Raw genomic sequence first — 16,926 nt, 5'->3', positions numbered from 1 at the left:
CTGAGGTCTGACTGTGGCCTCTGTGCCCACTCCCTGCCACACTGCCCTTCTTCGGCGTTACCCTCCCCAGAACAGCCAGGCCCTCTCCCCAAGGTGGGCCGGCTCCCTATGCTTCAGACGCCGGCTTCGCAGGCCTCCGCTGTGCAGAGCGGCTGCCCCTCACCCTCACTGCCTGCATTGGACCCCTGTCAGTCTGGCAGTCCAGTCTCTGTGGTCCTCATCCTCTCCAGCTCCTTCAGCTTTGGGGGACAGCTCCAGGCCCCAAAGCAGCTCTGTGCTTCCCAGCTCTGTCCACTTCTGCCAGTACCGTCACTCTCCCTGGGCCCCGCGGGCACTCATGGGTCTGTGTGGGCCCCGCCACGTGCAGCACAAGTGCACAGCGGGCCTGTGGGCAGTTGCGAGGGGTGGGTGCTTTGTGAGCAGGTGCTGAGCGGGTGACAAAGATGAGCATACGCCTGGGGTCCTGAGGGCCGGCTCCCCTGGGAGGGGCCCCTGAGCTGGATCTCGAGGGTTTTCTCTCTTTCTTTAGAACATGTACACGCTGCTTTCCGGGCCACATGCTGTGTTTTTCACACAGCAGCAAATCCAGTCCTAACACCCACCCCCTGAGCCAGCGCTACGGTCACAGTGAGGAGACCGGCGCCACAGGGGCCAGGCCAGGACTCTTGAGGATGCCCCAGCCTGTGAGGCGTCTGCAGGCTTTTCTGGGAGTGTGGGCCCTTTTCCCCTGCACCCCCGCACTTCCTCAAAAGCCTCTCCGCGAGTCTGAGCTCCAGCAGGCCCCGGGACTCTGGTGCAGCCTCAAAGTTTAGCCCCCTGCCCCCCATGTCCACTCTCCCGTGTCCACCCCCATGTCTACTCCCACGTCCAGTCTCCTACCTCTGCCCCATGCTCCCTCAGGCCCTCCTGCCTTGGCTCCCATGCCCTTACCACTGAATAGGCAGGAGGAAGCCCCTCCCCCTCACATGCCACCAGGGCTGAGAAATGGCCCGATTCCTTGTGGCCACGGAGCTGAATGGCCGGGAGGAAGGAGCCTGCCAGGTACCCCAGAGAGGCCAGCTCTGGGAGGCCATTGTGGAGGCCCCACCTGCCCTGGCTGCACTCACTGTAATCAATCTGATTGGATTAGGGTCAGGGCAACCCTAATCGTGTCAGAGGTCACCGGGCTTTGTGGCAGGGTCCACGAGGCACCTAGCCACCCCTGCTGAGGCAGCCTCGTTGAACAGAGCTTATTGCCGCCCGGCCCAGCCCAGTGTGGACATGTGCGAGTGTGTGCATGTGTGTGCAAGTGTGCAAGCTCGTGTGCGCCAGCGTGTGTGGATGTGAGAGACAGGGCATGAACTCACACCTCCTGCTTCAAGGCCATTGGCCTGGCCTGGGCGGGGCTGGGCCCAGTGGCCCCCTCAAAGCGCCGTGTGGAAGGAGGGCTGGGTGCCGGAGTGAGCCTCGGCTCTTGCTTCAGGAGGCGGCAGGACCGCGCAGCCCGGTCGTGGGGCAGAAAGCATTTGAAGAATCTTGAGTGCATGGAGGCTGGCGTGATCGCAGCTTATCTGTCCCGGGCGGGCCCTGGCACCTGGAGGGCCTGCTCCCCCGAGGGCTGGCTGACACCCACTCTCGACCCCCACGAGGTGAAGGAGGGAGGAGGCTGCTGGCTGGGGAAGGCGGCTCTGGGTTCAGTGCCAGTAGACACACCTAGAGGAGGCCCAGCCAAGGCTGCACCCCTGAGGAGCTTGGTGGACGCGGCCAGCCCCAGGTCCAGGCCAGTGGGATCTCTGGTGACCCGTGGCTTCTTCAGGAGCTGGGCTCTTGGCCGGGTGGAGCATTTCACCCCAGACAAGTGGAAGGCGCCGCAAGGGTGATTCGCCCAGTGTGGAGCAGGGGGCCTTGGTGCCTCCCCCCATTGGGGTGAGTGGGCAGGCATGGCCCCCAGCTTCATGGTCAATGACCCCTGAACGCTGGGCCCCAGCCGAATCCATCCACTAGCTCCGGGACCTTGATGCCGGCAGGGACAGGAGCTCTGGGTTCAGTGGCTTGTCCCAGGACCCCAGCCTGGGCCTCAGTGGCTTCCTGAATGAGGAGACTCATCCTGGCCTCTGATCCCAGCACATGAGCCACCATGGCTCCCCGTGGGGTCCCCGGCCAAGAGGACACAGGACCTGTCCCTGTCCAGGGGTGTCCCCAGCCACCCTGGGGGCCAGATGCCCGCAGAGCTGTGCCAGCCCTCACTATGGGGTCTGCACCTGGACCTCACCCTACCTGGGCAGCTGAGTTGGGGGCCTGGCTGACCCCCTCAAAGGACATCCTGTCAGAGTCCCAGCCAGCTCCCTAAGACCCCATGAGCCCCTGGGGGCAGAGTCCGGGGTGTCAGTCAAGTTCTCAGCAGCCAAAGCTGGGTGCCGTCCTCTGCCCACCCCCATGCCAGTGTGGGTCAGCCCTGGGAGCAGCCCTTGGGCTTCCCGGTTCGCCCTGGGCAGCTGGGCTGGGGAGGAGCAGGAGGAGGACACACAGCCGCCGCTCCCAGGCAGAGCCCCTTCCCGCGGCCGGCTCCAGGGGGTGGTCTGCCGGCCTCCCTGCGGAGGGGCCGGCTGCAGGCACGGGGCTGGGGCAGGGCAGCAGGGACGGCACAAGCCGAGGGCTCGGGGGCCCTGAAGGAACCAGCGTCCGGAATCGAGGTTGCGACCCCTGACCCGCATCGGAAAGTGTTTCGGCTCCGGCGGCTGGGGTCTCCCGCTCTCCCGCCTCCCGTATATCATTAACTCTCCCCAGCGGGAGGGTGTAAGGGGCAGGAGAGCGCCGGCCGCCCGCGGCGCCCGCGCGGAGCACAATGTCCCCGCGACGACGACAAGATTAAGCACGAGACAGGAGCGAGACGCCGCCGAGGTTCACACGCCCTCGGAGCGCGGGCCGCAGCGTGTGAACGGCGCGCCCCTCGCGCCGGCCCTCGCGCGCATACCTCCCGGTTGCCATGACTGGCTCGCCATGGCCTAATCGCCGACCGGGGGGAAGTTCACATAAAATGTCGCGGGCCATTGTGGGCCTAACGCGGCGTGGCAGTGGCTCACAAAGCCGGATTCATTAGCCCAGCAGGTATCGGGCGGCCGCGGAGGGGCGCGGGCGCATTCCGCTCTCAGGTGGCCCTCCTTTGTGCGGGCGGCCGCGGGAGCGCCGCTTGCCGTCGCGCCGCCGCTCCCGACCCCGCTTCGGGACCAGGGAAGTCCGGCGCCGGGGGAGGGGGTCCGCCTGCCGCCGGGGCTTCAGCCAGGCCTCCATCTGTCCAGCGGCGCCGCGGGACCACAGTCCCTCCCTCGCGTTGGGGCATCGGTGGGGGCAGAGGTGCCAACCCACCGAGTGCTCCAGAGGTGCCCCCGGCTCCTCTCCTGCCAGGCGGGGAGAGTTGTGCGCGCCCGGGGAGGCTGGGAGGCCGCCAGGAGGAGGGACGGCTGCTGTGCACCGCACCCCCCCGCCCCGGGGCCTCGGGTGTGTGCTGGGGGTGCAAGGTGGGTGAGGGCACCCCAGTTCTCTCCCTGACCCTCGGCTGATGCTCTGTGGGGGCGGGAGCAGAGGGAGGCCCGAGGAGGCTCAGCACTGCCGCTGTTTCCCCACCCCAGGCTCTCCACAGGCCCCTTCCACCATCACAGCAGTCGCCCGGAGGAGCCTGCCAGGAGCACCAGGGAGGACTCCCCAGGGCCTGGGCCAGGTGGGGCCAGCTGTGGGATGGGGGTTTGCCTGCACACCTGCAAGAGAGGGGACACAGCAGGACATGCACAGGGAGCATCTCCGTGAGGTGTAGGGTGGTGTGCCTGGGACTCCAGACCTCCAGCCCAGGCAAAGGTTGCAGCCGTGATTGCGAGGGCTCCTCAGAGGCAGGGGGCCTGGCCCCCTGGCTGCACCCCCTCTGCTGACATTGGGGCAGCAACTGCCAGCGCCATGGGCGTCAGGTCCAAGGTCAGCACTGCCCAGAGGAGAGATGGAGCCCAGGGCCCTGGGGACCTGGGGGAGGCAGACCCAGGAGAGGGAGGGCTGTCCTGCGGGCCAGAGGTCAGCCACGTGAGGCTCCAACTGGCTGGTCCTGCAGCTCCAGGGAGGTCACTCCCCACTGGGGCTGAGTCCGTGCCTGGCCACCAGCTAACAGCAGCTAAGCAGGCCTCTGAGCCCTAGGGCCAGTCACCGAGGACCCGGCTTCACATAGAGGCCAGGCCAGACACACAAGCCACCATGGGGATGGGGGTTGTCAGAGTGTCAGAAACCCCCCACGTTAGCCCTGTTCTCGTCCCTCTGATGGGAGGAGTGTATCAGAGGTCCCAAGAATGAGCCTCAGGGGCCCCCTCCCACACACCTGCTGGGTTTGGCCACTGTCCAGAGGAGGGGCTGCACTGCCTTGGGCCCAACAGGAGCCTGGGGGCTCAGCGAGGGATGCTTTGGAATCAGCTGGGACCCTTTACAGATAGAGATGCCCCTGGAACTGTGGCCCCGGGTGCACTGGTGGGCCTGCAGTAATGCACGGCCCGGGGTGACGGCTGCTGGGGCAGCCCCAGGCCCGGTTCCCTGCCGAGCTTCCCAAGGGGGCTGCCTGGGTAGACCACAGACTGCACATCCCAGGAGCTTGACCTCACATTCAGCGGTCACGTTTGAACCACATCCCCTTCCAGAAATTTCCACTGCCTGGGGTCACCCTTGTGAGAAAAGGCCACTCCAGTGCCTCCTTAGACAGCCCCGGGCTGCCTCCTCCTCCTTATCCAGTGTCAGCCCCCACAGCCTTCCCCTCCCGGGAGAGGACAGGCAGGCATCCCCTGGCCGTCGGGTGTGGGGCCCAGCAGGGCAGTTGAGGTCCCCACTCTCTCGAGGCTGCAGCCACAGAAACAGCCTGGTAGAGTCTTGGGACCTCTTCCCGGGGGTACAAGAACCTCTCCCGGGACCCCGATCTGGGCTTAGCACTGGCTGCTGTGCAGCCTGGGGCCAGTGGCTGACTGGCTCTGAGCCTCCACATGTCCCTGGGGCTGAGAGGGCCTGTGGTGGTGGCTCAGCAGGGAGGAATGCCCTTCTTCCTGTCCAGGCCGGTTCTCTCAGGGGTGATGGAAGGATTCACTGGGCCCAGGGCAGGGCAGCCTCCAGGCGGTGCTCTCCCTTCTGTCCCTGTTGAGACAGCCTCCTGGGTGACCTCCTCATGGGAAGGTCAACCCCAGGACAGAGGCTGCGACCTATTTGTCCACTTAGGACACAGTCCGTGCTCAGTTGATAGTTGACTGGCCAGCTTCAAGGTGAGATGTGAAAGACGAGGCCCTGGGAATGACTTTCTCAAACTTTCTTCAACACATGGGACTTTGGAAATATAGCCTCCTTTTCTGAAGCTAAAAGGTCCTTTTCCGAAACTGCGATAGTCATTTTTTATATCATGTAGACATATTTTATATGTCTTACCCTCTCATGAAAAAGTAACAACACCTGACTGTCCTCTTTCAGTCCCCAGATGATCTCTGGTACTTGACAAGCCCATGAAATCTAAATCTGGAAACAAAGGAATTGTTAAGATCCCTGTAGTTCTAAGTTCTGAGACCCAGGGAGGTGAAGTAACCCCCAAATCCCATCATGGGTAATGCTCCACATCCTGTATCTAGGGCTGCACTGGCCTTGGCTGTGATGGGGCCCCACCAGGTGGCTCTTCCTGCCCTCCTCCAGATGCCCAGCTCTCACCACACTGGACTCCCTCATCTGCCCCATCCTCCACATAGATGAATGGATGGGTAAACAGATGGATGGATGGACGGACGGATGGGTGGGTAGATGAAGTGATAGTGGATGGATGGATGAAGGATGGATGGTTGGATAGTGGATGGATGGATGGTGGATGGAGGATGGGTGGGGGAACGCGTGGATGAATTGATGGTGGATGGATGGTGGATGAATGGATAAACAGATAGATGGTAGGCGGATGGAAGGAAGGATAGATCACTGATAGTTTGCATGGACTCAATAAATAATTGCTAATGAGACAACAGCAAGTTTCTGGGAAGATGGTTTCCCAGTCTAAGATGCTTGTCTTACAGAACGAATTTGTCACTCAATTCCCTTTCTTCTTCCTTTCCCAACCCCTGATGGCAGTGTGGGAAGAAGAGTCCTGGGCTGAGCAGAGCAGGCCTGAGGTAGCTCAAAAGGCTTATGCAGGCTCCGTTCCAGCGACTTGGTGAACTTGCAGTGCTGGTCGTTAAGCACCCCTCCCAGTAGCACGTGTCCCCTCCTCCTCTCTTGACCTCCCACAACCTGTTGGGAAGAAGGCATTTTGCTGGTGACGGAGGTGTTTCCAGTCTCACCTCCAAGAGGGGATTCCCCTCCCACGGGCAGGATGGCTCCCCACCCCCACCAGCCGCCTCTGTTGTGTAAACAGAAGCAGGAACCCCTGAGAGAGAACTTTGCTGTGACAGGCGCTGCAGGCTCCAGACCCTGGTCCAAGTGCTGGCTGTGCCCTCCCCACCCACAACCTCAAGGGAGCCCTGTCTCCCTCTGTAAACTGAGGCTCCTGCAACCAGGGGGTCATGACCTTGTTCAAACTCCAGTGGACACCTGATAAAAGCCATGGGTTCTCAGTCCAGAGAAAGGCACCAGTTTTGAGACACTGTCATTCCTGCTCACAATGTGAGGAGGGTTCTGAACCCCCTGAAACCTACCTACAGACCACTAGGACCGCCACTGCACAGTGTCTCCTGGGCATTCTGGGGTCTTCCTTCTGCATGGCCTCAGGAGGCGCTTTAACTTTTTCTTTGGAAATTGTTGTGGACTTTGAGATGCTTTGCAGGAGAGGCAGCGAGAGTCCTGGCTGCCACCACCCCCAGCCCAGGCCTCCCTCAGTGCCGACGTCGCACAAACCCAGCTGCATCTGCCAGAACTAAGTCCCATCAGTATTCTCCAAACTCCAGGCCTTACCTAGATTTCACCCATTTCTCCACCACCGTCCCTGTCCGCCCAGGACCCATCCCAGGCCCCTCGCCCCCAGCCTTGCCCCTCCTGCCCTCGAGACTGGGAGGATTGGGCAGGGCTTGTCTGATGTTCGATGCAAGTCTTTGGCGAGAATGTCCTGGAGCCTCCTGTCAGGAGGCACGTGGCATCTGCCTGTCTGTCTGTTGCTGGTGCCGGCAACCCCAGTTGCTCTGTGAGGGGGTCTGCCCTGCTCTCTAATGCAAAGTTGCCATGTTTCCCTCTGATCTGTCAGGAACTTGGGACTGCTCAGAGACCTGTGTCTTCAGTTTAAAGCCGACTTTCTTTGCCAGAGCGAAGCGTCCTGCATTTTTCTGATGGTAGTCTGGTGGTTTCTTTGCGGAGGCTTCTTCTCTCTGTGAGAAAATTGCTCCAGGGGTCCTCAGACGTCAGGACGTTGTCTGGGAGGAGCCCCCCTCCTCATCTGGCAGGAGGGGAAATCGAGGCCCACAGGTGAGGGATGTACACAAGGTCACACAGCTGGCCGGTGACAGAGCTGGGCAGGAATGAGTTCCTCTTCCTCCAAATTGAAGGGGGAGCCCCTCCAGCCGTCCCTCTCAAGTGCGTCTGGAGGCCTTGGCTCGATAAGCAGGGATCTCCAAGCCCTTGTTCAGGGCAGGGCGAGGCCCCGGCTCAGCTCCCTCTCGGCTTATCTCAAAAGCCAGAGGGTGGGGGTGCAGAGCCAGCCCTGAGCCAGGGCAGGGCAGGCTGGGCCCCGGCTGCGGGGGGTACTCAGGCCTTGGAGAATCGGAGCCCTGAACAGGGCCACCAAAGAGAGTGCCGTGGGGAGGCACCAGGAGTGCCCGGGACATACTGGCTCTGCCCTCCCCCCCACCCCAGCTGCTCTGGGTGGCCGAGAAAGCCACCCCATCCACAGCCCCTAACCCAGGCTCGCTGCACTTCCGGGGGGGGCGAGCAGTGAGGAGCTGAGCCCATCCCTGCCTCCCAGGGAGGGCCAGCCTGAGTCCTTGAGAAGACAAAACAAGGACAGGGACCCTGCTGAGTGGAGGGACAGGAGGAGAAGGGGTTCGTGTCCAGCACATGCTGGCCTTCATTCTCTCGTGCCTTGGGTCAGCAGAAGGCCGCTCTAGGTCTGCCTGTGAACTGACCAGTTGTCCTATGAAAGGAAAATGGGGAGTCTTGGGAAGGCAGCTGCCTGGCTGGACTTTGGGAAAGGGGACGGTGAGGGGAGCTGTCTTGGATCCCTGCAAGGACAAGCTGAGCAGAAAGGGCAGAGAGCCAGCCCTTGGGGTGGGCCTGCCAGGTGGCTCAGACCCTGCAGCCTCCTTGCCCTCCCCTCCGACCAGGCCCTCACTCCCCAACGACCATCTGTGGGACAGGCCCGGGGCCTGGGATTGGAGACCAAAGGTGAACCAGACACAGTTGCACCTCAGGGAGCTTCCAGGCCAGGATGAATCTGGGGGCAGCCAAGCCAGGGGGTGTAGGAGGGAGCCCTGAGGGCTGCCCAGGGCCAGGCATGGACCACGCCAAGACTGCATGGCCAGACCCCTCGCCCTACCCCAGAGTGGGGACAGGGACACCGCACGAGCCTCCAGCAGAGGAGCAGCTGGAAAGAACCGCAGGAAGGACAAGCGTGGCTGGAGGCCAGGGAGTGGCTGACAGAACCCGGGGGGCAGCAGGTGGGGCAGGTGGTGGCTTGTGTGCGGGTCAAGCAAGGACACTGGGGAAACAACCTGAGAAGGGGCTGGGCAGGGCCAGATGGGCATCCGACACAGGACTTTGCCTACGGTGTGTGCGTGTGCACACATGCGTGTGTGTGCATGTGTGTCTGTGTGTGTGCAAGTGCATGCTTATGAAGTGTGTCTGTGTCTGTGTGTGCATGCATGTGTGCATAGGCATGTTTATGAGTGTGTCTGTGTGTGCGTCTGTATGCGTGCATGTGTGCATGTGTATGAGAGTGTGTTTCTGTGTGTGCATGTCTGTGTGTATGCATCCACATGTGTGCGTGAGTGTGTGTGCATGTGAAAGTGTGTCTGTGTGTGTGCATGTGCATGCACATGAGAGCGAGTGTCTGTGTGTGTGTCTCTGTGTGCATCCACATGTGTGTGAGTGTGTGCGTGTGTGTGTGTGCGTATGAGTGCATGTGTCTGTGTGTGCATCCATGTGTGAGTGTCTGTGTGCATGCATGTGAGAGTGTGTGTGGCGCACATGTGTGGACAGCAGGGAGGAAGCTGGAGGCTGGGAGTGTGGGTCCCGGCTGAGAGCCTCTTCTCTGCAGGAGGGAGATGCTGGGGGCTGGGTTGGACTCACAGGGAAGGACTGGGATGGGCAGGGGCCACCACGGAGGCTGGAGGAGCCTTCAGGTGTGGGCAGTCCTTGACCGAGCTGGCACTAGGAGGTGGATAAGGAACAAATGGGGAGTCCCTTTCTGGGTTAGTGGCTGGGTGACATGGCCCCAGAGCTTCCAGCAAGCAGCGAGAGTCCAGCCCTGCTCTGGACAGAGCCCAGGGAAGACGTGGGTGGCTGTGGCCTGCAGGAGACCATCAGGAAGTGTTGGCAAATCCACAGAGTCACCAAACGCAGGTGTGTTCGCTGCCAGGTGTAGCCAGAGGGGCATGGAGGCTGGTGCAAAGGGCCCTTCCTCAACACATTTCTCTCTGCGTATTCTTTTTTTTTTAAAAGATTTTATTTTTCCTTTTTCTCCCCAAAGCCCTCCAGCACATAGTTTTGGGTCCTTCTAGTTGTGGCATGTGGGATGCCACCTCAGCATGGCTTGATGAGCGGTGCCATGTCCGCGCCCAGGATCCAAACTGGCAAAACCCTCGGCCACCGAAGTGGAGCATGTGAACTTAACCACTCGACCATGGGGCCGGCCCCTCTTTTTTTCTTTAATAATCTTTTTTTTTTTTCCTGAGGAAGATTCACCCTGAGCTAACATCTGTGCTCATCTTCCTCTATTTTGTATGTGGGTTGCTGCCACAGCATGGCTGCCAATGAGTGATGTAGGTCGGCGCTCAGGATCCAAACCTGAGAACCTGGGCCACCAAAGGGGAGTGCGCAAACTTAGCCCCTCGCCATGGGACCGGCCCCCCTCTCTGTGTATTCTTGGTATTGGAGTAAATGTGCTTTTTTCAGTGACAGGAGTGGGTGGATGTGAAGGAAGCTGTGTGGGTGTCAATGTGTGCACATTGCCAGCTGGAACCCTGTCTCGCTGCTCCCCTGCCTCTGCCTGCCTGGGCTTTGGGGCACGCATGCTTGGCTGCAAACCTGGGAGCAGGTGAGCTCATGCAGGTGGAGGAAGCATGGGGAGCAGCCCATGGCCTCTGCTCGTTCCCCAGGGTGGGGGAGCCCACCTGCCTGTCCCCCTCCCAGGATAAAAGTCCCCTGGCATTGATGTGGGGTAAGGAAGCAGTAGCTCCCCCCCCCCCCCCCGCAGGATGAGAGTGTCCTGAAGCCCAAGGGGGCCCTCAGGAGCCACAGCACGGCCCAGGCCTGCTGGTGTCCAGGTCGGGACACGCAGGGCACAGGTCTCTCGCCGGCACAGAAGGCACTGCGGTCCTGTCCCCACATCCCTCCTGTTGCCTCTCCCTCCTGTGGCCCAGGCCTAAGGAGAGACAGGAGTCAGAGCCAGGGCAGATGGGGTACAGGGCCCCACGTGGCGCAGCAGAGATGCCGCAGGGTGCACCGGCAATCAGACCAAGCAAGGTTCAGCCCCAGGCCTGCAGGACTCCAAAGCGCCTAGCGTTTTCGCCCAGGTCTTTAAAATGCCATGCTCAGGGAGCTCCATGAGGTGGGCCTGCCCATCATGCTCCCTGCTGCTTCTCGCAGGGCTCGGCAAACGCAGGTGCTCCACCTGCGGAACGAGCCACACAGGACCCAGGCAGCCCCACACCCTCATCCTCCACCCAAGTGGATCGTCACTCGCTGCCCTTTCAGGGACGTTTGCACACACCTGGGAAGCTCAATGCGTTCGTCCTGTCTGGGGCCGCCTGGCTGGGAGCCTGGGTCTGCAAAGCCCAGGCTGCCCCCGAATGCCCAGCACCCCCAGCCTGCCCTTGTGGGCTCTCCGTGTAGAACACCCTGCCCACTGCTTTCCCTCTCTCAGCTTCCTGCCTGTCCTCGAGGCCAGCTGCTCTAGGCTTCTGTCTACTGGGGTCAGGCTAGCCCCACCAGGAGCACCTCTCCAAGGCAGGTCGCCCTCGATGCCCCACACACCTTGTCTGATCCTGGTCGGCCTCACCGGCTTCTTCTTCCCAAGCTGCAGCCCTCCCTGACTGCCCTTCTACAAAACCAACGCCACTTCTCCTGACTCAGTTTCCCAGGTGTGGAAGGAGGAGGCTGCCTGAGGGGGCCTGGGCAGTTCCAATACCAGCCTCTAGGGTCAGAGGTGGCCTGGACGCCGACCTCTGGAGGGCCCCCTGCAACCCTCAGCATCCCCAGGCCTGAGCGCGTGGGGCCAGCACAGGGCGGGCAAGGTGCTCACTGGAGGCCACTGGTCTTTAGAAGGTTCCAGAGGAGGCAGCCCTTCAGCTGGGCCCCCTGGTGCCTGGTGGCCAGGGTGGACAAGGAAAGGGTCGCCATGCCCCACATCACGTCCCGGGCTCATAGTTTACGCCACAGTCTCACCTGTTGGTGACATTTGGGAGCTGCATTCTGGCTGTTACAAATAAAGCTGCGGTGACATTTGCTCCCCAGTCTGGCCTGGACGCCGGTTTCCTGCGGGGTAGACACCCAGGACACGAACTGCCGGGTCACACAGTGGGTGTGATGCTTTTAAGAAGCTGCAACCCGCTTTCCAAGGGCGGCACTGGTTTCTTTCCGGCCAGCAGTGAACGAGGCTCTGGTTCCCCCGGGCCTCGCCAGCACCTGCTCTGACCCGACTTCCTGACTACAGCCATCCCGCGGATCCCCGTGAGAGTGGCGTCGGGCATCTTTTCCTGGGCTCCAGGGTCCTCGCTGGTGGACGTGCACCCTCTCCCGGCCAGCTCTGCCTCTCCACTCGGTTACTGCCGCGTGCCCGGCGTGGGGACCCAGGTCTCGGCCCAGGGAGAGGCGGCGCATGCGCGCCCACCACCTGGCCCTGCCGCGCCCGCCAACCGCGTGGCCTCTCTCCGCAGCCACCAGGGAGTCCGCCTTCGTGCACGCTATCGCCTCGGCCGGCGTGGCCTTCGCCGTGACGCGCTCGTGCGCCGAGGGCTCGGCCGCCATCTGCGGCTGCAGCGGCCGCCAGCAGGGCTCGCCGGGCGAGGGCTGGAAGTGGGGCGGCTGCAGCGAGGACATCGAGTTCGGCGGGATGGTGTCCCGGGAGTTTGCGGACGCGCGAGAGAACCGGCCGGACGCTCGCTCCGCGATGAACCGCCACAACAATGAGGCCGGGCGCCAGGTAGGTCCGCGGCTCCCGCGTAACCCGGCCCTGCGCGTGCCCGGGTGCACAGGGAGACCCCTCCGACCACGGTCCTGCGGCTCTTGAGGGTGTGCCCCAGGAGACCCCTCCAACCGTGCCTCTGCGCGTCCTGGGGTGTGCACGGGGAGCGGACCGCGCCCCTGGGGGTCCCGCTGAAATAGCTTTCTGAGCAGGGTGTATACCCTGGTCCTTTGCAGTGTGTGGCCAGGTCGGGGCAGGATGGCGGGCTGGCGGAGTGCTGTCTATGGCGGCAGACTGGGGGTCTGCTCACCTCCTGCCCAGGGCTGTCTGAAACACATCACTGTCCAGTTGCTCCACGAGGTCCAGGGCTTTCCCACAGGGTGGCAAGCCCACCTGTGGAGCTGGGGTCACAAAGAAGGTGAGACAGGACAAAGGCCTGCCCTGCAGGAGCTCCTGCACATCCAGAGAGGGAGATAGCAACGCTGCTACGGAGCAGTGTGGGAAGTTCTAGGATGAGGAAATGCACCAACTCAAGGTGACCCTGTCAGTGGAGGGGCCAGACCCAGGCCAGAGGCGGGTGAGTGGAGATGTGCAAAGTAATTGGCGCTTATCTAGGCAGGGGGCTGCCAGAAGAGCCCCAGGCAGCCCAGAGCTGAAAGACTGCACACTGGTCCTTCTGGGTAGAACGTGGAGAACAGGGGAAGAAAGACAATTTTGGGATGGACTGGCTGGCAGGGACCAAGCTGTGGAGGGCCTTGTGAGCAGTGCTGGGAAGGACAGGGTCTGAAGGTGAGTGGAACTGATGGGGCCCAACTGCTGATGGGAAGCAATGTGTGTAGGGTGGGAGGGGAGATTTAGTGACACAGAGATGGCGCTGGCCTTGGCCAGTGGAACCAGGGGATTGCAGAGGGCTGAAGGGTGAACAAGGACCTGTGACTTACCACAACAGGGAACTAAGTGACTGTCCTTCCTGAAGACAGGGACAAATGCAGGGAGACACAGAAAGCTCCCTGACACAGTCACCTGACTTATTGCCAGGAGGGCCGTGCAGTAAGACAGGGGGACAGTCTTCGATGAACGGCGCTCAGTCGATTGGATCACAATATGGGAGAATTAACTTTGACCCCTACTTCACACCATATACACAGTCAGTTACAAACCCAAATGGGAAAAGTAAAAGAAGAACATTTACGAGAAGACATAGCGGAACATCTCTGTGGCCTTGGAGCAGGCAGAGGTTTCTCAAACAGGCCAAAAAAGCACTCATGATGAAGGAGAAATGTAAGAATGTGAACTGTATAAGAAGAATATGTGTGCATGAAAGACACCAGCATGAGAAAGAGAAGACAACCCACAGGGGGGAGGCGCTCACCGAGGCTCTCACCAACAGATTCCCAAGAGCCGTGGAACAAAAAGCACTCTACAAAATAACGAGAAAAAGACAGATAACCAGGTAGAAAAGCTGGCTGAAAAACGGAAAGCCTCTTCACGAAAGAAAATGTAGAAATGGCCAATAGATACATGAAAATGTGCTTGATATCATTAGTCATCAAGGAAATACTGCTGGAGTCTACAACCTGGGGAGGGAGAGGGTAACAGCTGGGACAGAGCATGATGGGAGAGGAGTCCACACCCTGGGGAGGGAGAGGGCAACAGCTGGGACAGAGCATGATGGGAGAGGAGTCCACACCCTGGGGAGGGAGAGGGCAACAGCTGGGACAGAGCATGATGGGAGAGGAGTCCACACCCTGGGGAGGGAGAGGGTAACAGCTGGGACAGAGCATGATGGGAGTGGAGTCCACACCCTGGGGAGGGAGAGGGCAACAGCTGGGACAGAGCATGATGGGAGTGGAGTCTACACCCTGGGGAGGGAGAGGGTAACAGCTGGGACACAGCATGATGGGAGTGGAGTCCACACCCTGGGGAGGGAGAGGGCAACAGCTGGGACACAGCATGATGGGAGAGGAGTCCACACCCTGGGGAGGGAGAGGGCAACAGCTGGGACACAGCATGATGGGAGTGGAGTCTACACCCTGGGGAGGGAGAGGGTAACAGCTGGGACACAGCATGATGGGAGTGGAGTCTTCTCCAGCCTCACAGAGCTGCGGGGCCCCCTACAGTGCTGTCTCTGGGAAATCAGTGCTTGGTTTATGCAAGGACCCTGAGCAGTGAGGGAACCCTGTAGGAGGGCGGCCCCGTGCACTTCTGCAGGCTGGGGAAGGCTCTGGAGCTCAGGATGTGTTAAGGTGCTCCCAAGTTGCTGGTCCCCACACACCTAGGAAAGCAGGCGCACTCTCTTCAGAGGATGATAACCTCATGAGAGGCTGCGAAAGTTTTCTACAAAGGATTTTTCAAACACAATGTCCAACACATAATCAAAGATAACCTGTCACATGAGCTGATGCCAAATGAGCGATAATCAGTAAAAGCCACAGAAACAAGACTCCAAATACTGGAATTATTAGGCACAGATTGTGAGGAAAAATTACACTTACTTATGTTCACAAAGTGAAAGTGCCAGCTTGAGCCTTTCAGCAGGGAACTGGAAGCTATAAACACAATACAACAGATTTGGGAAAGAATCATTAGAGGTTGTAGGACTGAAGAAGGAATGGGGACTTCCAGTTAAAGATGAGAAACCAAGCGCCAGGGGTCCCTCTGCACCTCCAGGGCATTGGTGACATCAGGGCAAGCAGAGCTGCCTTCCTCTGCGCCCTCCCAGAACCTCTGACATGGCAACGAGTGAACCTGAAAATAAGTAACTCTTGAGGACACGGAAAACAGAAGGGTGACAATGGCAACAGAACTTTGAAAGCTAAAAAGCAGACAGATGAATACCTGGGTCTTAGTCAACCCAAAAATAGAGTCTCAAGCCAGTGGAGGGGAAAACTGAGAACCAACCCAAGCGTTCCCATGTCAGGGATCTTGAGAAGTAGAGGCCGCACTTTATAACCCACCAGCTCTCCTGTCCAACTCCCCGAATCCAGACGGCGCCTCTCCTTCAGCATGGCAGAAGTCTGCAGGCTTATTCTCAGAAGGGCGAGGCAGACAGTGTCTGGACTGGGGGACGCCGGGCACACCTCACAGAGGGCGAGGTTGCCCAGGTGGGAGAGTCTGTCTACACGTGAATTTCTCTTCCTAATCTCCTAACACCACAGTGAAGCTCAGTTACCTCCTGGACAGGAGAATGGAGGATTCTCCCCTGGGAATTGGATGAACCCAAGAGAAGAGACTTAAAGATACCAGCCTGGGGGTTCCCCAGAGAAATGGCGTGGCCAGGACACTGTGTGGTGAGGGCCCACATTGATGAGTTCCTCCCATGCACAGGAGCTTCCAAGTGCCCCGCTTTTAAATATGAACAGGCAGGCAAGGATCACAGACATCCAAGGACAGCCTCCAGCAACCACAAGGTACAGATCAAAACAAAGAAACAAAAGCAAAACTTGTGGGAAGAGGCATTGTAAAGAGAGATGACAACTTCAAAAACTGTCACTATCCTCAGAGAGAAAACACTGTATCCATGAAACTGGAACAGGATGTTAATTTAAAAGAACATTCAGAGGGGAAAAAACTCTTAGAAATTAAAAATGGGACAGCAGAAAGAAAACTCTGAGCAGAAAGTTTGGAAGATAGTTGAGACATCCTTCCCTTAAAGCAGAGAAAAAAAGACCAAGAGGTGGAAAATAGGAAAAATAGAAAATATGGAAAGTGTGTTCTGGCGAGACAGTGATGAGCACAGAGATGAGGAAGTTGGCAAAGAAATAAGGCAGGAAGCTTCCCAGGAGTGAAGGCCACAAGTTTCAGACAAAACAGGCCCAGTAAGTGACCAGTACAACAAAGGGGAGCCAGCATCCAGACTCACCATCATGAGGTCCAACACAGAAGGCCCCTCAAGCTTCCCAGAAGAAGGCTTGGGTTTCACGCAAGGATCAGGAATCAAGTCAGCATCAGAGTTTCCAAGAACAATGAAAGCTGGAAGGAAACGGGGCGATGCTCTCAGAACTCTGAGGGGAAAAATAAGCCAAGAATTTTATACCCAGCTAAAGAATCTTTTCAACTTTTCAAGTAGAAAATATTTGTTTTTAGACTTGCACATTTTGCAAAGTTTACCAGAAGCCTCCAAGAAAGAAGTCTCCAAGAAGATGAAAGCTTCTTAGAACACCTGGTGTGTCTGAACGTCTTGAAGAGGATATTTAGACAATCAAGGGAGAGTTTGAGGCTGAATCCATGATAAGTACTTGAAAGACAGCAACAACGAAACATTTTGCAGGAAAGGAAAAGTAATCAGAATGTATCACATGGCTCTGCTGGGTGTGACATTTAACACCCTTCCGATACCCTAGGCACCAAATAGTGACCTAACTGGGATCATGCTGTAGTTTTTAGGGCACAAAAGTGCATCAGAGTGGTGACGTGTTGAGACCTAAATCCCCTCCTCGTGGCGAGGTCAGCAGACAGCACCCAACACTGAAAATCAGGAAGCGGCAAGACACTCATCTCCCAGAGCTGCGAGGGGGCAAGGCGCTGCCTGGTGGTTGGGGAGGTGCTGAGCATGGGCAGAACTCCATTCTTCTCAGCAGGTCTTAGGAACGCTTGGACTCCAAAGCAGGTGCACATACGACTTTGATGAA

At 59.2% G+C, this 16,926-nt stretch overlaps 1 protein-coding gene across 3 annotated transcripts in view; it reads left to right on the top strand.

Moving 5' to 3' along the window:
* WNT3A (Wnt family member 3A) overlaps nt 1-16,926 on the top strand; it is a 42,065-nt gene that overhangs the window by 21,744 nt on the left and 3,395 nt on the right. For all 3 annotated transcript variants that reach the window (XM_070233584.1, XM_070233583.1, XM_023618338.2), the window contains exon 3: nt 12,048-12,313. In XM_070233584.1, the coding sequence (XP_070089685.1) occupies nt 12,048-12,313 (266 nt within the window). The remainder of the gene's footprint in view (nt 1-12,047; nt 12,314-16,926) is intronic.

The sequence above is a fragment of the Equus caballus genome, chromosome 14 (assembly GCF_041296265.1).
Source record: "Equus caballus isolate H_3958 breed thoroughbred chromosome 14, TB-T2T, whole genome shotgun sequence".
Taxonomy (NCBI): domain Eukaryota; kingdom Metazoa; phylum Chordata; class Mammalia; order Perissodactyla; family Equidae; genus Equus; species Equus caballus.
Note: the sequence above shows the minus strand (reverse complement) of the source record. Positions and strands in the feature narration are given on the sequence as shown.